The 23,225-nt window shown below is 42.8% G+C and overlaps 1 protein-coding gene across 1 annotated transcript in view; it reads right to left on the minus strand.

Annotated features, from left to right (window-relative positions):
• The window catches only part of GUCY1A2 (guanylate cyclase 1 soluble subunit alpha 2), a gene marked incomplete at its 5' end in the record, with an annotated part of 141,172 nt that extends 120,563 nt beyond the window's left edge, over window positions 1-20,609 (minus strand). Inside the window, 3 exons of the mRNA XM_082277748.1 lie at window positions 3,889-4,010; window positions 4,496-4,557; window positions 20,355-20,609. Of these exons, the coding sequence (XP_082133874.1) occupies window positions 3,889-4,010; window positions 4,496-4,557; window positions 20,355-20,609 (439 nt within the window). The remainder of the gene's footprint in view (window positions 1-3,888; window positions 4,011-4,495; window positions 4,558-20,354) is intronic.
• Window positions 20,610-23,225: the final 2,616 nt, after the last annotated feature.

Genomic DNA, 23,225 nt, shown 5'->3' on the forward strand with positions numbered 1-23,225 from the left:
TTGCAATACACCAGAGTCCACATGCAGAGCTGACTTAACAGCCACTGACATGTGCCATGCATTTTTTAAGGAAAATGAGGTAATGGTAGTAAAATTTTAGGAGCCAAATTTTTGTAAGAGATGAAAAAGAACCCTGTTGGATAAATTATTTGCTTGAATTTAAAAAATGGGGGAGAATGTTTTTCTGTACCTTAAGCAGTGGAAAGTCAGATGGGTAAAATTACTTCTCCAGGCCTTTCTGCTGAAACATCGATCTGATACCAGTGCATTTGTAACTCCCGACCATGTGACCAAGTGTTATTTATACAGTGTATCTAACATGGTGCTGCAGTACCTGCAATTTAGATACCGAAGTCTAAAACACACAAATGGGCTTTCAAAGACAACACTTCTTCCATGTCATTCGAGACTGGGTATGAACAGCTACTGCTGCTTTGCAGATTTTGCACAACAGCTCTTTTTATGTGAATTTAGGTTACTTTTCATTAGTTTTACTATCAAAGTGAGAACAGATTACAGAGTTCCACAGCAAGATGCAAAGACGCTCCAAAGGAAATACCAATGCCATTTAAAAGACTGGTAACTGCCTTAGTGAAACTCCCTTTCTCTTTTTTTCCCCTGTGAAGGACTGAAGAGTAATAAATAGCTCATGTTCATAAAGGCTACATTAATTGTTTGCAGTGTCTGAAAAGAGTGTTTGGAGGAGGTGAGGTGAAGGTTGTACAGTTTTTATCTGACTCCTGGATTTGGGATGTGAGAAATATCACGTGATAGATCAGAAGTACTGAGTGGGGTTCAAAAGGGAAAATCGGGCATTTCTCTACTACTTTGTAAAGCTCAGTAGCACAGACCTTCTTTGAATATCTGCCAAAAAAAGAAACAGGAGATAGGTCATGAAGGCTTTATGTCCCGGAATAAATTCCTTACAATAGTAGTTACAGAACAACAAAAAAAGTTTTCATCCCTAATTTCCTGTTGCCAAAGTTTTAATTTGCAGCTACATGAAGGTCTTCTGCTTTATTCTGGCAGCACTTAAGTAAAAATGCACACTCTAATCTTACTTTAAATCAAATTACGTCAAATCATGAGGACAAAAGCAGTCACTTTGCTCAAAATGCAGGATGTACAAGGGGGATGAAATTGTCTTCACTTCAAGAAGGTTGAAATCTGAATAGCATTGACATATGGTTTAAAGGATTTAAAAAATCCTGTTATCTCCATTATACAGATAGGCAATTGAGGCACAGAAAGAATAAAAACTTGCCCAAGGTCAAATAGGAAATCTCTTCAGACACGATTTTTCTCTCTAACATACCTCAGTATAAGTTTATAGTCACCTAAGAAAGAAATGTGGTAGCAATCCACAGAATATACTTCATCATGGAAATCTTTTTCTTATCATTATTTCTAAAGTTCAAACCTACAGTGTCAATCTCCTCTGAACACAGTTTAGTGGTGGACTGTGCAGTACTGCATTAACAATTGGACTTGATAATCTTAAAGGTCTTTTTCAACCTAAAGGATTCTCTGTTTCTATATGCTTATGAAGGACACCATAAAAGTATGCATGCACCAATTAATGAAAGCAGAGTCCATCATGAAGCTGTCTGGACTATTTTTGAAGGGATAGAAAGTTAAATTAAATATTCCAGCCTCAGAAGCTGTCATTGCAAAGGAAAACAGTGTGATTCATCTGGTATCAGACACAGTTTACAGCATGTGAACATGATGGCCATGGGTTCCTTTAATTACAGTGGTTTAAAGCAGGGAGACTTCTATTGATGTCTAGACTTGTAGCGGGAGCAACTCAGCAAGGGGACAAGGAGAATCAGGTCCCTACTGCAGGAAGATGGTAACACACTTCAGTGCTGACTTGACAAGAGGAAAGTTAGCAGTATTCATACATGATAAATCACATGCACCGAGCTCCGTGAACAGCTTGCAGTCAGCACTTTCCTGCGAGCAGTGTAAGCACCAGGACCACAGTGTGAAGCATCTGCTCACAGTCTTCCAAGCTTACCAATGATCTCAGCAATTACACTCTTCTGATGAATAAGGAATGCCAAATGACTATTTTAGAGGTGGTTAGAGGATTGGGAGAGGTGAATCATGCTGGCAGTTTCTAAGGTCAGAGCGCAGGAAGCTGCTTCCAGGCTTCTTTAGGGAAATATTTTCTTCCAGCCCTAGACAGAAAGTGCCTCTTACTGCTCATATAAACAAACTAAGAGCCAGATTTGGTCCAACAGTTTCTCTAGCCTTCACCACAGTCAGATTCATGCTTTCCTCCTGCCTCAGCAATGCCAGTTGTTCTAGGTACATACCTCAGTGGTTACATCCCTCTTTCATAGAGGCGGCTCTTACCAGTTCTTATTCAGCCCAAAAAATAACTGTGTATGTGAGAATTAATTACACAGCCTCCATTAATTATTTACCTGTTGTGATAGGAGCTACAATTAAAATAAAGAAGCTGGGTTAACTGCTCATTCCCTTACGTTCTTCTCCCAGATAGGGAGAAGCATTGCTTTTAAATTATCTCAGTGTTTTGCTCATACTGAATGGGCTTTTTTTTTTTGCTAAGAACTCATTCTTTAAGAGGTGAACTTGTCCAAGAAAAAGTCTCTGCAAACTAATTTTCAACAAAGCCCACTTTAATAGTTCCCCAAGATAGTAATGCTTAGATGTTATCCCTACACTTTGGTCCCCAAAGTCCAATCTGCCCCTAATAAACACGCACTGTGAGGATACCACTGAAGAAAAAGGTTGCACACTACTCAGCCATGCTGAGGTACTAGTACTAACATATTGCTTTAAAAGCACTATGAAGGTGAAAAATTATTCCTAACTGTTTCTTAGAACACATACTTTTTGTCATGGTGAAACAAGTACTGAATGTCTAGTCTGGCTTTTTATGATATTAAAATATACCTGGTAACATGAAAAGTCTCTGCTTTGCATGAGTCCTGCCATATCACTCATAGCATTTGTTTTAGAGAGCTAACATGCAAATATTTTAAAATAAAGAAAAAAGCTAACTAACACTGGACATGTTTAAAATTTAATTTGTTGTAAATTCTCTCCATGACCACACATGCAAAATACAAAATGCCAACTCCTTCTAGCAGCAGTCAAAGGCATGCAGAACATCCCTGACAGCATCTAGTATTTTATAGAATAAGGCACCAGATAGCCAAAAAAAAAAGCATTTTGAAAGTCAGTGAAACACAGTCATCTCTCAACTACAACGTTTGCTGTTTCACAGAGCACACCAAGTCTGTTTAACAGTTTGCAGTAGAAAAGACAGATACACAATGCATCTCCTCCAAAAGTATTTGAAGTCAGCAGGATACAATGGTAAAGACCAGAATGTGAGCAGAGTATCACCTCACCATATTCCCCTGACATGGAAAGCTAAATCTTATCTTCAGTTATCATACACAGTCAGATTTCAGTGTTGTGCTTCTTGCCAAAGAAAATCTAAGTTTCCAGAATATTTCATGTCTCAGGTATACCCTGCTGTTGCTTCTCAGGCCCTCTGTCCACACAAATGATAAAAGTGTCTGTTGTTTTGCAGAACCCCTATAAAAACACCAGAGATAATTCCAAAGCAAGTCCACTTGCCAAAAGCCTTTGAAAACTTCTCTAATCACTGGGTATTGCACAACACACACATTCACTGTCTTCACTGACAATCAGTCTGAATTGTCTTAAAGACTCAAAATGTATGTAGAAAAGAAAACAAATGTAGTAACAGTGCACTGTTATGTTGCTGCCTACATCCTAAATTTCCACGGTTGGAGCAAAAATTTCTTGCTTCATCATTGGCATTAGGATGGTCAGTAAACTTTCCTTCCAAGTAAAGGAAACAAATTCCCTTGAAAAAATACCTACCAAGTACATTAGCTGTACACTGGAGAATTCCTGAGACATCTTCAGTTTCTTCATTGCCAGAGCAGTCTGTATAGGAGCATCTGTTTGATATATTGTGAAAATTCTTCTCTGCATCTCTGTAACTACAGAAAAAAAAATAAAGTTATAACAACTCCTTATACAAACGCAAAGTCAACAAATTTCTTTCAGAAGTGGTGGCAAAGGATTAAGACCTTTCAATGATGGGCAGTTTCAGGATTCAGCTGGACAGAGTGCTGAGCCATCTTGTCTAGACCATGCTTCTGTCAAGAAAGGTTGGACTAGAAGAGCTTTGAGGTCCCTTTCCAGCCTAATATTCTATGACTGAAAAAGATTTTCTATTCTCTTTTTATAAGAAACATTACAGTTAATTAAGCACTCATCATCTGATGGGATTGTACAGAAGCAGGACTGAACAGCAGTTTACCATTTACATCTAGATTATGTATGGTTATTCCAAAGCATCTTTAAGAATTTGAGAGAAAAAATTTAGGATTAAATTAAAAAGCTTATCATGCAGAGCTGTGAATTGGGAGGCACAGAGCAAAACATTACCATGCACCTTTCACTACCTCACATTAACACTTACCCAATAACCTGATGCTCAAAATGCTGCAGTGTCTTTTGAAGAGTTTGCCGAATGGTCTGAGGCTACGGAAGAATAATTTTAAAAAATTGTGAGATTAGGGAACTGTAGCACAGTTCAATTAACAGATCTTTAACGCACTATTTTTCTCCAGTTTTATTCCTCTTTATCTTCTACCTGCCATATGCCCATCGCAACAACAGATACAAAATATTATTATTCATTCCTTGTATCTTACTTCACCATTTAAATAGGAAGAGTTTTACAATGTGGCGTAATTAATACTGCTTATAAGGCTAGTTGCACATAACAAAGGAGCCACTTCACTCTCAAAAACAGCTCTCAAAAACTATCACTCACCAACTATCTCACTAATTTAAAATAATTAATTTGAAATAGTCTGCAAGAAAATGCTATTATTTTGTGATGAAAGTATGACCAGGAAAAGGCATTGAGTTTTTTAACTCTCTATGCTCCCTAGAGTATCTTCTAATAAAGAACATTATAAAGATGCAATTTATTTTGGTTTACTTTCCTGACAAACTATGACTCTTCAGTCATCTTTCAAATTATCAGGAAAGTCAAGTTCATCAAAAGAAAATCATGACATGATTCAAGCACTTCTATGCTATTTCACTTTAATAGGTGTTCACCAAACTACATATGTGCATAACTGCCTTTATTTGCATTCTTACTACTACTACAGTGTTCAACAAAATACTTATGTATATAAATGTTTATTTTCTATACTACTACTGCTGTTGAGGCTATTATTATTTTGAATGAATTCGTGAGAGATCTTTGGGCAAATAAAGCACATGTGATATCCATGTAATTTTCTCTTGAATTTTCCAAGTCACTTATGGCAAAACATTATTCCTCCAAAATTACTAGGTTTGAATCAAATCTGAGGTTCTTCACCTGTCTATTTTGATCTGGTGCCAGAAGTCAGAGAGCGATGCACAAATGGGGTTTATAAGCTTTCCTACTGTATCAAAAGCACACATGGACATTATGATCAGACTCAGAACCACACACATTGAAATTTTAGAGATATTAGGTCTTTTCCTGCCTTTTGGCATAGACATCTAATAGGTTTAGAAAGTAATAGTCAAAATGCCCCTTAATTAGAGGAATTTCATTCTAAAACCACAATCACTTTTCAAAGTCGCAAATTTTGCTTACTGACCTACAGATTCAGCAGTTCAAGAGCTGAGCTTTCTACCTACTCTTGCTCATGAGTACTCTTGCCTTCCTTTGCAGAAGGAGGCATCTGGCCTGATGACAGCAGGAAGAAGAAAGTGTATACCAGGCTACACTAGGTTTGTACAACTGCAAAAAGTTTCTTCTCTTATACCAAACTATAAGAAAGCGTCTACACTTTTAACTTAAAAAAAATGCATGCACTTAACAAGAGCATAAGAGGGCTTAGAGGAAAGAGAGGGACAAACTTTTTAGCAAGGCCTGTTGCAGTAGGACAAGGGAAATGGTTTAAAACTAGAAGAGAATAGAATTAGACTAGATAAAAGAAAGAAGTTTTATATTACAAGGGTGGTGAAACACTGGAGCAGGTTGTCCAGAAAAGTGGTAGGTGACCCATTCCTGGAAACATTCAAGGTCAAGTTGGATGGGGCTCTGGGCAACCTGATTTAGCTGAAGATGCCCCTGCTCATTCCAGGGAGACTGGACTAGATGACCTTTAAAGGTCCTTCCAACCCAAACTATTCTATGGTCCTATGAAAAAAAAAAAAATAAACTCAACACAGATGCAAACCCTGAAATAGGTTCTTCTTGTTAACTGTATATCAGATAATCGCTTTAATTCTCTGTGGGAGCTAAGTTACCTGTGCCAAAAGGATTTAAAAGTTGCATGTTCTCTTGTAAAACGCAATGGAAGCACCATATGAGTGAAATCATCACATATCAAAAAACCATCCCCTTCTCAGTGGTACGGCAGATGTTGAAGTCCTCAGGCCTAATGGACTACAAACATATTTCATAGGATGTTCTCACAGAGATTCAGAAGCTTTTCTGTGCTCAGCAAGCAGAAAAATCCACTCTTCACATATAGAAAAGATGTATTTTCTCACAGCAGCAACAAAGCAAAACAGAATAGCTTTAAGCAGAGAAGTGAGAGCTGCCATTTCCCATCCCCATACAGCATTTCCCTCAGCCCCTACAGAGAGAACATTAGTACTCCACCAGCAACTCCACTGACATGAATAGGGAATAATAGAAATGTTTGATTGTGAAATTAAATCTCCATTCTGGTTGTCCCAAAGTACTTTTACAGCAAGCATATGGAAGGCAGCAATGCTTGGTACCACAGCAGAGAGGAAGAAAACCTCAAGTTTTCTCAAGTTTTGCAGCTTAGAACACCTGAGCAATAGTCCATCAATTGTCTTTGTCTTTCTCACACCTGGCACACATACTGCACTCCTTAACCAGGGAAAAATCATTTTGGTTACCTCAAGATTTGACAATACAAGTGATCTCCTAGTCCTGAACTTATTTCATTGGTAAACATCCCTCCTCCTGCAGTCTGAATGGAAAAAAAAAAAAAATCCCATGTTATCTTTCTCTTCTAAAAGCTAAATCAGTTGCCTAGTTGTTGTCAGACAATTCTAAACAACCCCATGAACTCACACCCCTTTTCACTAGCAACTCCTGTCAAATCTTAGAAATTAAGTACAGACAAAAATAGGATTTACTATTAAAACACGAGTCATAAGCAGAGCTCGATATAATGTGCTCACAGCCAGAACAAAAACAGATCCAAGGAGTCACAAAGTCTTTCTCCATCTCTGACAAGAATTATTATGGCATGTTGCTGTGCGTCATTAAAAAGCTGCTACGCTCACCTTCTCAGTTTGCTGTATTTCATCACTGGTGAATGTCATTTTGCCACAGATGTAATTCTGTAACCAGGGCCATGTCTAAACAAAACAGTGAGAAGAGATATGACACCTGTTTACAGCTGCCTACAAGGGCAGTCTGGTGTATTACTTCTTCTGCTACTGACAATGCATTGCCCATGAGACAGAGAACGACCAGGGAAACATTTCCACCTCTTTTCTGTATCCAGTAACAAGACTGGATGGAGGTAAAATAGCTAAACCTCCTAGTAGCATGGCACACATGACATCTCCCAGAAGCACAGTTCTACCACTCAAGGAGGTAAAAGATAGCCTTTGACCATACACCTCCTCCACTGCAATGCCATTTAGGTGCTCAGTGCCACTTATTTACTGGTGAGGTTGTAAAACTTCATGGCTACTTAAAATTAAAAGATTTAATGTAAATGTAAACCAGTGAGTATTACTTAAACAATTAAATGTCAACAATTCCTTTTGATTATGATGATTAATATTTGTATGCATCACAAAGAGGAATAGTCTTATCAGCTCATGTGCCTACAGACAAATCAAAGACAAATTATTGCTATTCCTAACTGTAAATTAATCCAATGATTGCCATACCAGATCACATCCGAGCTCCAGATGGCATGATGATATATAAGGTATAGGGGAACACTGGAGATACTCAGACTGACCTCTTGTATGGCAGAGAATAGACAAGTTCCCTAAAATAACTCTGAATTCAGACATCAGGCCATGGCTAACCCTTATGTGTCAGAATAACTTGTAAAATATAACTGAATCATTGAGTCATATAGGTTTGAAGGAACCTCTGGAGGTCTTCTAGACCAATGTCCTGCTCAAATTTGAGTTAAAACTGGTTGCTCAGGTCATTCCTCAGACAAGTTTTGACTGTCTCCAAGGATGACAATCCCACCTCTCTGGGAAACCTGTGCCAGTGTCTAAACACCCTCATAACACATCATTTTTTTCCATAATTCTGGTTTTAAACTCCCATCTTTCAGCTTTGTTGCCTCTCATCCTCCTCCCACTGTGTACCCCTGTAGAAAGCCTGGCTCCATCTTCCCTACCCACCCTGCTCAGTTTAGCTGTAGAGTGCAACAAGATACCCCCAAAGCTGTCTCTCCAGAAAATCTGAACAGACACAGCTTCCCTAGCCTGTCCTCAGATGTCCCACGCTCCATCCCCTGACAATCCTGTTAAGTCTTCTGCTGGTCCCAGTATCAATCTCTGAAGGGCGTGCAGAGGTAACTGGTTGCTAGCTCGACTCTGTGACTCTGAGGGCGACATCTGAGCCCTACGGTCCAGTCCATATCCCACCCACCCCATCACCCACTCAAGCAGTCTGTATCTCATCAGTTTGGCTCTAATGACACTATGGGAGAACATGTCAAAGACTTTCCTAAAGTCAAGACAGACAACATTCCTTCATCCACTGAGCCAGTCATCTCATGACAGAAGTCAGTCAGGCTAATCAGGTACAATTCATCCTTGGTAAAGGTCATAAATGTGTGTAAGGAGTGTTGAAGGAAATAAAGAGGTAAGATTTTGCCTGGCTGTTCTCAATAACTGCCTTATTATCCCTTTCTGTGCTAAAGGGATTCCAAAAGGACTTGCTCCATAACCTCCCCAAGAATTGAGGCTGACTGGTCTGTAGTTCCCCAGACTCTTCTTGTCCTTCTTGGTGCTGGGTGTGACACTGGCCTTTTTTCTAGTCATCGAGTACCTCCCCTGGTTGCCATGACTTGAAGTCTTTCCTATCTCCATCCCTGCATGCCTCAATTGTCTCCCACGCCTGCTTCCAATTTCTGTTAACATCTTTTTCTGCATTTGAACAAATTAACGATTCTGGTGCTTTGAGGAGGGTGTCAAGGAGTCCATAAAGCTCAACAAGCTTCTTGAGCCCATTTACCCTATAGATTAGTTTCCCATTGGAGCCTGACAAAAGGAGCTATGAAGAAGCCAAAATCTGCTCTCCTGAAGTATGAGGAAGTGATTCATTCCACTTATTTGTCTTTCCCACTTCTCTGAGTGTTTGGAACTCCAGCATCTCAGAATCACTGTAGCCAGAGATGCTTCAACCTTCAGATCTTCAACCAGTTGCTCCTCTTTTGTGAGCAATAGCTCCAGCAGAGTATCCCCACCCTGTCAGCTCACTGATCACCTGTGTTAAGACACTGTCTTCAGCACACTCCAAAAATCTCCTGCATTGCTTGTGCTCAGACCTACTGCCCTTCTAGTGGATTTTGAGTTGGCCGAAGTCCCTTATAAATAACAAGGCTTGCTATTTTGAGGCTTCATCTAGCTGTCTAAAGGCTTCCTCTGCTTTCACTTCTTAACCACACAGCGTGCAGCAGAGGTACCACCACACCCCCTCTGCTCAGCTGCCCTCTGCTCCTGACTCTCATGCTCTGGGCCTCCTTGCTTTGCCCAAAGGGAATTGCCCACACATAGCTGCCATCTCTTTGCATAGAGTACTGCTCCTGTTTCTCACCTTCTCAGCCTGGCCTTCCTGAAGAGCCTGTGTCCATCTCCTGCAGCACTCTTGTCCTGAGAGCCATTCCACGCAAGGATGTGCGCAATCCCATGGGAGGTCCAAGCTCAGTAGAAACATGGGGATGTCTAATGCCACCTGTTTGCTCCCCATGCTGCCTGCATTTGGGCACTGGCACTTGAGATGGGCTCCCAAACATGCTGCTTTCATGAGGTGAGCCCAAGAGCTTCTTCCATCTTTCTGCTCACCCTTTCCTTCAGAGAATGAACCCCATTCCCCAATAAGCATCATTTAAAGCCCCCTCCACAAGGTTGTGCAGCCAGTTAGAGAAGACCTCAGCTCACTTTGTCAGATTCTTTCTCAGCAGTCCTTGCTCCTCAGAGCATATCCCATGTCCATGGAAATCACAGACCTGCCAGCAATACCACCAACACAGCTACAGACTGCCTACTAAATGTGCCTGCTCCAACTGGATGTGCCTTCCCCCTTCACCAGCAGGATTGAGGAGACCCCAGGGCACCTGCACACTTCACCCTTGCACTCAAAGATGTGTAGTCACTCCTGACACACTCAGAGTCTTCCCTGGCTGCATCACTGGTGCCCACATGGATGAGCAGCAGTGGTCATAGTCCAAGAGACAAACAAGCTTCGGCAGCCTCTTTGCAACACTTAATGTGAGAGCACTTGGCAAGCAGCAAACCTTCTGCAACAGCATGGCAGCCTGGCACATGAGAGCTTCTGTCTCCTCAGGAGAGAGCTTCTGATACCTACCACCCTCCTCTTCTGGAAGCTTCTAAGTGTTGAGGCTCTGCTGGCTCTGCTGCCCTATCCCAAGGGGGATCATCTCTCCCACCTCTTCACAGGGCATTTTACCTTCTCTGTACCTGCTGAATCACTGGTGGAACAGGGGTCTTAGTTATGCTGTCAGAAGTGACAAACCTCCAGCCCTCTCCAGAGTTCCTACTCTTGACTCTCAAAGCTTATCTCCATTTTTCTCCCCTTCCTTTCAACATGGAGCTCAGGTTCTTGGCTCTGCAGGGCCTCTGGAAAGATCTGTTCATCCTCCCTAATGTGTACAGCCTGCTCACTATCTAGTACCGCTCTTCCCCCTGGCACCTCACTGCTCTCTGACCACAGCACCCAGCTTTTGGCACCACCAGGCAGCAATCTCAGCAGTGGCAGCCCTGCCACGACAGCCACTGTCACTCTGCCAGCCACCACTGTTCACAAGATGCACTCCTAGAGAAATGTGCCCTTCCTGCTAGATCTCATCCTGCTCTCCAATAGTGCAAAACCAGTTCAAGTCCTGAAGACAGAGGAGTTCCTCAAAATTATTTTGATGATTAAATGGAGAAAATCGTTATGAAGATATTTGTCTAAATGAACTTGAAATATTCCTGGTTTTTAAACTCAGGCAACTTCTTTTGAAAAAGGTTTCTAGTTTAAACTGCGGGGTTTTTTCTTTTTCTGAGTTCAGTTTTCTTGTCTTGCAGCTTCATTGCCTTGGTTTTCAAGGCAAAGGGGAAAGAATTTCCACTTTAACTGCATCCCTTCTTACAAATGTCTTTCCTAAGGCAATCAAACATAAACTTTCCAAACTTCTCGGAGGACAGAGATTTTAGCCTATTCCCTAGTCATTTTCTGTTGCCTCTGAAATGTCTTTCATTTGATTGCAACACCTGTGGAAATAAACGGTAGGGCTCATCTGCCCAACTGCAGGCACCCACAGTGATTCATTTCATCCTCTGGTTGGCATCTAATACATGCCTGAGGACTCAGTCTTTATAAATACCCACTTCTTTCTTTTGTCTAGAAGAGACATTGAGTGATTGCTTTAGACTTCGACATCTTAGAGTGTTTAAGTAAGGACAGACAAACCCCACACTGAGGTGACAGAACTCCACACAGTATACCAGATGACTCAGTCTAAATTTACATAAATGCAGTTTCAAATTCTCCATCCCATTCCTTCTGCATCCCAAGATACCTAGACAGAATTAGGAAAGAAAGGGGCTGTATAGAACACTGCCAAGAGAGCAGCCAGGTACACAGACAGTTCCTTCTTAACCCTAACAAAGTTTCAAAGATTTTTCCTTGGAAAAGCTAAGTGGCTCCTAGCTGAGCTTCCGAAGGGTTCCAGCAGTCATGCTGTTAAAAACTTGAGTGCTTGAAATTTTAAACGTAGAAGTTGAAGCACTGAAGGGCATAACAGGATCAGCTAGAAACCACTTTGCTTCTATCAGAATTTCTTCAAGTATGTCCGTCAGGTCAGGGAACTCCTCCACACTGCTGTGTCCTGGGGAGTTGCAAAGCCCTTCCTAAAGGAATCCGCACCGCTGAATGCGGGAGAGGCTGCGGACCTCAGCCAAATCAGCACTGTGATGCTGAAAGTTTTAAATGCTTCAAATTTCAAGTGTTCAATCACAAACTCAGCAGATGTGTAAGGCTTTAATTGCCAGCTTCACTGCTGGTGATCATTCATTAATGAAAAACATTTCTTTTTTCATATTTCAAAAGCAATTTTAGTCAAGTCTTTGTGCTTAGGTGATTGCAGATCTCTAAGCACACACAAGCAGGTGTGCATCTGGCCCATCTGAAAGAAGATAAATGGCAAAACAGTCATTTTCAGTCTGGGTATTTTTAATATTTAATATCCCATGATCATGTAAGCAGAGAAAAACTGTTCTCTCCCTGTCCTTCTGGTCACCAAAATATTGAATTAAAGAGGTTGTAAACAAAGAATCAAGGCTCCAGCTGAAGACAAACATTTATCAACATTCCGAAGTGCCAGGAGTGGAGAGATAAGCATTGAAATTGCTGCAGCTAGGGAAAAGCAGAACTGAAAAAGAAGGCTCCTTTGGCAACCAGCAATGTTCTGATGATGCAGAAAGGAGGAAGACTCCCTAGCAGGTCCTGCACAGCCAGCATCCCTCCCTGTCCCATTCCCAATAGCTGAAGAATAGAATGAAAGGGAACAGACAGAAATCAGAAATGCAGAAGCAGTTACAACATAAGCAATCATCTGAAACTTTAAAAAATAAATAATCTTTAGGGGTTTAATAGTGCTTTTGATAATACAATCAGGAAAAAAACATAGTTTTGCTCTCTAGCTTCTGGACATTTTAAGGTGCACTCATTTATTAACTGCTTCTATATGAGATAAATATATATTTTCTTTATGAAGACCAACTTCCCAATTCCAGATGTTTGTACTTTAGATGAAAGCACCCCCTGCTTGCAGACCTCCACGACTAGCAGCAGATTTGGTTTCAAGAGAGGAAGATGCATAATCCCCAGGAGTGGACTGTTTGGGGATCCAGGGCAGGACGACTGACAGCTGGAGGCAAAACAAGCAGCCTGCAACAGCTTATGATGATCCAGATGGGACCATGCAAGGGTGCAGCACCTGAGCTCAGTGCTACTTGCAGATAAACCTGAGACCATGCTGCTCCTCAGTTCATACAAACTGGGGTCCTCTTCACAGAGAAATACTTGTGCCTTAACTTAATAAATAACATTGAGATTAAGAATTTTACCCAATACTATTTCGTGGCAACAATGCAAACACTGTGAAGAAATAAAGCAGAGCTAAATAATAATCAGAAATTATAAGTTCTGCATCCCCAGCTGCTTTTCAGCTAGAAGAATCACAGACATTATGGATGGAAATTGCCTATTAGATCATCTAGTCTAACTCCTTGACAGTGAAGGATAAATATCTCAGGGTGCTATCCCTTATAACACCAGCTGGGATCACTTTGTTAATGTCTGAATTTCGGCCTGGTCTGGAACAAACAGAAGATCTGTTCTGTGCTGCAGAGAGAACGTGTTCAGTAGGTAAGAATATAATAGATGATCTATTGCTGATGCTACCTGTTCATCTTTTAATGCAACTGGTATCTACTACATAAAATCATCAGTGCTACTCCAGCTGACTGATAGGAAATGAAAAGCTTTATATGTCAGTCCTTTTCAGGGAATTTTTTCTGCTGAGATAGAAGAAGAACCAATCTCCCCAGTGTAACTGGACCTAATTTCATATGCAACTCTGCATAGGTATTCATCCCTTCAAAACCTATGGAGAAACCACAGATGTTTTTCGTCTTAATTTTGAAACTTAGTTTGAGAGTTGGCAAACAGACACATGTAGAGAGAATCTGGATACAAGACAAAACAATTTCTTTTACTCAAAGCACTTCATAGCAGCCTTTAACATTAGCACAAGAGATAGAAGGAAAGAGGCTTTCCTCTGTATTAACATTATGCATTTTATCAGAGTACAACCAACTGCTGTGAGGTGGTAACTGGCTCTGCTCAAACAGTTTCAAATGAAGGACATGGATGCTCATTTTGATGTAGCCGTGAGGGCTCACTGCTTCCGAAGGGCATATATTAATGATCAGGACATTCTCGTCCCCCTTACGTCTTCCTCTATTTGCACCTGCACACTTTGGCCAGGGGAGAGGCAGAGAAATGCAAGGCAATTTAGATCAATTTTGTGGGATTACTACTGGTGCTGCCATGCTCTGCTCTGTCAGCCAGTGGGTCAGATCTGCCCGTGGGCAAGCCTATTCCCCAGCAGGGATATGCTCGCTGCTTCCAGGCAGCAAACATGTCTGCAACGTATGAATGTTTCCAAAACACTTTTTCTCCAAGCACTGCAGGGAAGTTAAGATTCTGCTGGGAACTGCACAAACATTAAGAAACCCAGTACTACTATGATTGGTCTAAGCATTAGATGTCAAATACTCAAATTCACACTCAATAAAATTTCATCAAGGTCAATATAATGCTGCAGGCCCTCGGGTACAGATAATTTTTTTAATATTTTATTTGCTGAGGCTGAATTTTCTTTGCATCAGATGTTAAACTACTGAACAAGACAAACAACCAAAATCCACTGTGATGCTCATATTGATGACATTTTCCAGAATGTTCCTGTTTAAGACATCACAGCTCTATTTCAGGCTATGAAATAACAGATTGATTGACTACAGACTGCTTGTGTGACCTTCTGTATAAATGACTTTTGTCTCTGTTAAGTTGAAAGATACTCGGCAAAAGTCTGGGTTTATTATACTTTGCAAAAAAAAGAAAATTCTGTTTGCCTGCTGAAATTAAGAATTAGAAGTTTCTCATAGAATGTGCCTTTCTTCACCATTTTCATGCTTCACACCCACATTCTTGAGAAGGATGTTACTCATGTAAAGCTCATCCAGCTTGAGCTACTAAGTGAATAAGCTCCTCACAGCAGTGATACGGGTATCACTTGACATTACCTTATTTCATTCAGAAGGACAGGCAGAAGTCATTTCTACAACAGCAGAGCTTAGCTATACTCAGTGTGTTAATGTAAGTTATTACGAGCTCAGAATACTGGCGCAAATTTTTTCCAAAATCTCACAGAAAAATCAATTGGCTACCTCTCCTGCTAGTGGCAGCAACTTGTTAAAGGAACAGAAGTAAAAAGCTAGTAAAAGGAGTAGTATTCATGGAGACTAAGTGGTAGAGGTTTATAATGGAGCCACGTTTGATATAAGCTGCTACACTGCTACTTCTGTGCCAAAACCCCACCTCCGCTCACTGGAGGATTCACTTGCAATTAAGCAATTTGAAGTTACACTAGTTCTGTGACATAAGTAATAGCCTACACACTAACATAAATGACTTCCTTTATGTTCACTTTTCTCCCACTGCCAGGGAAAGGGCTGTATTCAAAAAGACAGTTCTTAAATTCAAACTATTTGGTGGCAGCCAGTAGCAACTTCCCGAATTAAACAGGAAAAACGTGTTCTTACTTTAATGTGTTTTCAACTGGGCCTTTAAAGAATAGCAGAAATCATTCTAAATGAACAGAAAAGTACAACATAATTGATTTTCACGTAACTATTTTATAAGCAATACGTTACATCGGCCATTCAGAGAATAAAATCAAATGGAAGTTAGTCAGATTAATGCTGTAACTTGTGTTCCAGAAAGATCAGCACAGTGCTTTGGGGTACACAGTCTCCTCTGAATGCACGCCCAGTCACTCTCAGCTCCTTCAGGGATAGTCTGTGCCTCTTAGATGGGAGCAGAGTATTTGACTTTTCAAATCAGTGACAAATTATGTTTTTCTGATTTTGATTCTATTTTCAGCCTGGTATTGGACACAAGTCAAGACAGAACTGGAGCAAATGTGAAAATTGCTGCAAGGAACTAGAATTCAGTAACATACTAAATTGCACTTTTAGAATCAAGCTATGTCAACTGGTGCTAGGACACCATTCCCATATAGCAGAGCTCTTAAGGGCAGAAAATATTACTTTGATAACATATAGCATATAGTATCATGTTCTCTACTTATAATTCATCAAAATTTATGGCTTTGTGGGTGTAAAATTCATCCTTTGAACTGGAACACAATAACAAAGCTGGAATCAAAAGGAGAATGTATCATTAAATTTGCTTGTGATGTGCATATAATTACCAAGTTATTTCTTAAAAACAAGGTCATAAATCAATGTCCCCATTAAGTTCCCAACATTTTATTATTTATCTCCAATAAACTGAGCTGAGCCCGGTGACAAGGGCAACTGTTTGTTTTGAGAGCAGCTGGATCTGGCTCCAGATTTCTCTGATCAGAGTGCATAACCAAAGACCATTTGACAGCAGTTCAGATGAAGAGGATAGAGGGACATCTGTGTTCTGTCAGGAACATGATTTAGGAACATGTTAGAATGGATAGGAGCTGCCTTCACAATTACTCAGCTTTGTGGGAACATCACAGGGATCAAAGGCTGTGAGAGGGCAGAGACAGTCATGGGGCAATATGCAGGGAGAACTGTTGCCAGGATCTCATGAGCCGAAGGAGTCACAAGAGCTGTGTTCAAAGCCTGGGGTTTATGGCACTGGGCAGCTGAGTTTGGTCCCACCAACCATCACCTTCACACTCAGGTGCTGAGCACGGCCACCTGACCCTACAGGCCGTGCCTCCACCCTCCTGATGTCAGTGCACTTGGCTACACAGCAGACTGGTACTGAGGAGGCAGCAGGGCAGCAACTTGATGAGATGCTCAGTACTTGCACAGTTTGCTGAGTGCAGCTGTGACAAAAGAGCTGCCTCTCCTCGCACTGTTGCTGCTCTGCCTCCCTGCCTGGTGCACCCTGCTTCCCTAACCTTCCCCAGCACAGCCCACTCATGAATGCCAGCGGTGGGATATGGATGGAGGTCTCATCACCACACACTTTTCCCCCAAATACACAGCTGTTTTGGCGGGACGGGAGCTCTATAATCCTCCTAGTTCCAGCTCTCAAAAAAGAGAGGGTTTGCAGTGAGCATGTTCCAGGTGAACAGTAGCAATTCTTCACCCATCCAGGCATGTCGGGAAAACATTTACAAACTCACAGGAACATAAAATGAACCCATGCTGATTGAGGATCAGGTCCCTACCTCCTCTAGTATAACTACTGCAGGAAAAAATCTCCAATAACCAATATAAAAGTTGGAAAATCATGTGTGCTGGGAAGTGCTAGAAGCTGTTGTCTGGGAACAAGGAGAATAGGGTGGATTCAATGCTGCAACACAGCAAGGTTCACTTTTTAGTATTTTCCCCCAGTCCCACAAAAAGTAATGTTTGTGCAAAGTCACACTCAGCTAAAATTGAGACCAAGATTACAAGTGATAAAAAGTTCAGTAACTTATTTTAGCCGTATTTTAGTGTAATATATCTCAAATACTTCATTTCTGCATTTCATTCTACAGCATCTCTGACAATTGACAGTACAGCTGTACTCATGAACACATTGCTTAGAAGATACATTTCAAATACATTCTTGCACTACCACTCATAAGACACAGCCTGTTTGCACAGCCTTCTTGCTGCTCTGCCCTATGGACATCCCTCTTGGGTGTCCACCCCTCTTTTGCCCTTTGGATGCTCCTTCCTGCTCTATTCAAGGCTCTCCACATGCCCAGAGCAGCTCTCAGTAGCTCCTTCTACCATTGAGAACTCTCTGCATGGTACAGTAGTATTAAATACACACACAGAATTTTTTGTCCATGAAAACACAAAATAATATGTTATTGCGTACTTCAAGCCTAGTCATTGGTGAAGGAAAGCACAAAAAACTACAGCTAACTATAAACATCAGGAACCTATACCATCCTTCAACTTTGAAAGTTGGGATGAGGACAAATAACTGCTGCATTCATGTTTGAAGAGAAAACATTAGACCTTGCAGGCTAGATATATAGTATATACATTTGTATGTACATAAATATGTTTATATACTTAACAGAGATCCCTATCTACAGTATTATGGAATAAAGATCTATCTACATCTATAAAAAACTATTAGAGCTTTTTCTTTGAAAAGAACATCTGTCAGTGCTCCTTTCAGACTTGCCTTCTAATTTAACCAACAACATGTACAAGTCCTATTAAATCAATTTTATAGGCAAAGTGGGGTTTTTTACTTCTAATTAAAGTTATTCCTGATTTATATCAGTAGATGTGAAAAAATAATCAGATCTAAAGTGTTAGACATATGGCAACTTGACTTGTTGCATGAAAGCATATACTCAGTGTCACAGAACTCAGTAATAAAGCACCAAATAACAAAGCATCTGAACAGTGGTTTCTCTGAGTTAAAAATAAAAAGGCAGGTGGCCTGGTTCTTTTCTTAAACCAGGACTAGGACAACAAGCCTTCTTTGACTTAATGACATTAATTTATGCCAAAATGTGTAAGATGGGAGTGAAGCTATAGTTGCGATGCCAAGATAAAAGAGGAAATTTTAGGTAATGTGTATCACATTAAAATTTTAAAATAACCTATTTTTTTAGCAATGAGGGTTGCTATAATTGCCTCCCAGGGAAACCACGATGTTTGGGACATCAAAACCAAATTAGATTAAATTTTTGCATTCTTAAACAAAATTTCTCTGAGAGCAGGGAGGAAAGAGGATTTGGATCTATCAGAGTTTTATTCATGTCTTAATTCAAGGAATGTGTTTATTTCGAAAATGAATTCAACAACTTATCTGTAAAACTGTAATTCTCTTCTACAGCAACATAATACAGGAGGTAACAGTCAAAGCTTGGAAAACAAATACTAAGGTTATCTCAAAATACTGCACTGAACTACTTCTGAATACTTCAAATATTTTCGGTAACACATGCTCTAATTATACAATTGCATTACTATCAAATTAAATAGCTGCTTTTTTTTTTTTAATATACTAAAACAAGACAGGTCACCCGAAATATCATCTATTAATATCACTATTACAAGACCACATTCCCAGTGGAGAGGGAAAAAATCAATGGGAAAGAAAAGTCTTAACTGCAACTGGATGACTATTAGCTATTTAATGCACTAACTTCTCCCATTAAACAGCTTGTCTACTCCTGTCCAGCACTTAAATTCCAAAAAGAAAAGAGTATATTAAAACCAATGCAACCTGAGAGCTGATGGTGATGAGACTCGTAAGGAATTCCCAGAGCTGTCTTAACAATATGAAAGAAGATGATCTGATGCCACAATAGCAGATACAGCTGTCCTGCAGATTAAGACTACTTGTTGCAAGTAATGTTTTATGCCTTAATACATTAAAGTATCTCAGAGACCAAACAAGCATTCAGTTGCAGCTGAAACTTTAGGAGGAAATTTTAGTGATGATCACAGATGTATGTATAGGAGCACAGCACAATCCTAACAGAAAGGCTGGAGAAAAACCTTCTATTTTACACTAATCTGCGAGAACTCCCGGGACACTGATTTCAGTCTTACAAAATTATACTAGCGTATCTCATGGGCTGTACCCGAATTCACTCCTGATTTTAACAGCATACAGACAACAGGTCACTGACTCTCAACTACAGGTGTAGCTATCCGGACAACATTAAGTCGTGGATTTCAAAGACCACTTTAAAGAAACTGATCTGTCAGGAATGTCTGTGCATCCAGGAGACACAGGGAAATCTGTTGCTGAAATATTTCCCAACACATAGCCGCAACTTTGTTTTATGCTATTCAGTACAGAGAAGCCCTACAAATGTACGAAGTTGACCTCCCCTCGATGTTGAAGGCACAGTGTGCACGCCACCCATCATGCAGATGTAACTTTTTATATATTAAAAAAAAAAAAAAAATATTGCCAGCACTAGTGATAAGCACTTTATGACTTTGTTTTCATTCAGAAAGGGACTCGGCAGAAATTGTAAACCCAGCCAAAGTGGCAGCTGCGCCTAAGCGTGACTCCCGACCCGATTTCCAGCACCGGGCTGCCGGGAGCCGTACTCCCGCAGGTTTGCGGGGCTGGCAGCCGGCGGCCGGCAGCCGGCGCGGGCACGGAGAGGCAGCGGGCTCCAGCGGCCCCGCGGGACCACCTGGGAGGGGGGCACGGGCACCGCCGCCTCCTCCCCGACAGGAACCCGACCCCACGAGGCAGCCGCGGGGCTCCGCCGGGCGCGGGCGGGGGCCGAGGCCGGGCGCGGGGCACTCACCGCGGGGGCCGTCAGGCGGCGGATGCTCTCGCCCAGCGAGTCCAGGTTGACCCGCCGGCGACGCGGAGCGCGGCGCGCCCCGGAGCTGGCCGCGGCGGCGGCGGCGAAGGGGATGTCGGTGGGGCCGGGGGGGCTGCGGCTGCCGTTCCAGCAAAGGCGGGACAGGGGACACTCGCCTTCCTCCTCGGGGCTCGTCTCCGGGCAGTCCGAGCCCAGCGAGCTGAAGGACTCTGACGAGATCTTGCGGCGGGACATGGTGCCGCGGGCTCGGCGCGGGGCGGCGGCGGGCTCAGCGCGGGGCGGCGGGCAGCCGCGGCGGGCAGCGCCGAGCTGGGCGGGCGCGGGGGCGGCCGCCTCGCATGGCCGCGGGTGCCCCTGGGCGAGCGAGAGGCAGCGGCGGAGCCGCCGCGCCGGGGCCGGCGCAGACCGCGGCGCTGCCTCGCTCCGCGGCTCTCCGCGCCGGGCCGGGAGCGCGGGTGTCGCGCCGCGCCGCGCCGGGAGCCTTTAAAGAGGCGGCGGCAGCAGCCGCGGTGCCTGCTGCCCTCCTCTGCCTCGGCCGCCCGCCCCGCTCTCCCCTCCCCCGGCTCCCTCGCTGCTCCGCGGGGATCACGTGTTGTTTGGAGCCCGTTCCCCCTCCTCCTCCTCCCTCCTCCCCCGCCCCGCTCGCCGCCTGACGCGCCCGTCCCCGCTCGCCGCGGCCGCCGCCGGCCCCGCTGCCCCGGGCTGGGGAGATGCCCCCACCGCCCCGCGGGGCGGGCCGAGGGCAGGGCCGGCGCGCAGCCCGAGCTCCCGCCGCTGCCGGCTGCGGGGAGGGCGGGAAGGGCGCTCCGCTCTGCGCCCGGCGCTTTGGAGCGGGGCTAAGAGGACGCGGGGAGGCGGCCCGGTACCTCCGCACGGCTCCTCGGGAAGCGGCGGTGACCACGGGGGCACTGGGGACGATCCCGGGGCCCTCCCGGTGCTGCCGTCCCGGCCCCGCCGCCGCCGCCGCCGCTAGTCCCGCCGCGGTGCTGGACAGCTCCCTGGCAGCTCCAGCGGCCAGGGAAGCCGGTCCGCGCTCCCTGCCAGCTCTCCCCGCCAGCGAACTTTTGAAATGACATTAGGGAAACTGAAGCTTAGGAAATTAATCGTTTTGAAAACTGGGAAGGCAGGATGCCGGCTATCAGCTTTCAGAAGCAAAAGTTGTGGTCTTTGTGCAAGCACTGCTCACGTTAGCACTGTAGGTCGTGTCCAAAACAGCAAAGGAACTAAATCCATTCCCCTGCTACAGCCCTGGCAAGAGGAGAAAGGACTGGATTAGAGGACCCAAAGCAGACGAGCTTCGATCCCGGATGGCATGCAACGTGTCTCCTTCCCAACTTTCCCTGCCCATGCTGTCCGTTTAAAGACACCTTGAGAGATTCATGCCAATAGTGATAACCCCATGTAGTTCTTCTCAGCAAAAATGCTCCAAGGAAATGTGATCTCAACTGAAGTGGTTCGTCCTACCATCAAGGAAGACAGCTTGTCATTACTTTCCCTTTGTTCAAACAAAACTTATTTTAAAAGGTAATGATTTTAAGATTAAGTTTCTACTCTACCTTTTTCCTGTATTATGACATGTTTTACAACCTTATCCTTTTAAATGTCTGAATGCAGCCTAAACAAGAACTCACTGAGGAAACTAGGGAGATTTCCACAGGTATGAAAGAGCTTTTGAGCATGGGCCCAGGCAGCACAAGCCAGTGTCTGCTCTCAGAGGGGGCATAAATCTATGGTTAAGCATGATGCTTTTAATTGGGGCATGACAACCCTTGCCAGGACTGCTTTCAGTGTTGTCATCCCTGATTCTCTTGACTCATATAGTGTCTTTTTTTTTTTTTAATAGAAATATAGATGAAGTCTGATGGTTGAAGCCTGTAGCTTGAAAGGATGTGTAGTAAAGCCAGAGTGTTCCATACTACCTTCTGTTGCCATATGAAGTATTACGCTTGGGATGCACAGAATTTCGTTTTGCAGTCCTGGTGATGCCCTCGGCAGCCCTAGGACATGAATCAGACATGACTTTACATGCAAGTAAATCACACATGAACCTCCAGATCTATTGTCCTCCTCTGTGTTTCTTCCTTAAGTGATTAACAATGTTCATCAGTATCTGAGTGTAGGGAGGTGAAACAGTCACTCTGCCTTTTTTCTTCTTCCCTCCAAAGAAATCCTCATTTTCACAGATTCTTTGAGACCTGCTGAACAAGTCCTTGCTGGCCCTCAGGCCAAGCTCCCGCCATTGAGGGGACTCAGGAATTAAGGGGTCTGGAAGGTGCCCTTCGGTGCTAAACATCATCCCTAGCACAGGCTACTCTGTGCTAAGATGTTAACATTCTTCACATGCTCTAGTTTCCATTAAATTTACTTCCTTCTCATAGACCATTTCATACAGTCCTCGCTGAAGCAAACTACCACTGGTTTCCTGGCTGATGCAGTGACAGTGACAACTGGGTAAGACCCACATAGTTTAGCATGGAAAATGCAAATACATATTTATAAGTTCTAAACTGCTAAAATACCAAAGTGTCAACTGGTTCCATGTGCAGAACTTCAGCTGTAGGGTAAGCAACTTACTTGGAGGTAATTTGCATTTTATTCAGCACTAGGGAAAAGGGTTTGAACATGACAAAAATTACACATTTTAGGTCCTCTGTTTCCTCTTTTTCTTGAAGTTTAAAGTAGCATTTCCCAATGCAACTTATTGGCAGCATTTGACACCAATGAGGGTGACTCAGTGCTTCTGAGTTACCCTTGCAGCTTTAAAAATTACTTTCCTCATGCTCCTCATGGCCATATTCCTTTTATTTCTATAATATAGTGATCCTAAAGTGGAAAGGAAAATTCTTTGCC

This window comes from Coloeus monedula (genome assembly GCF_965178545.1).
Source record: "Coloeus monedula genome assembly, chromosome: 3".
Classification (NCBI taxonomy): Eukaryota; Metazoa; Chordata; class Aves; order Passeriformes; family Corvidae; genus Coloeus; species Coloeus monedula.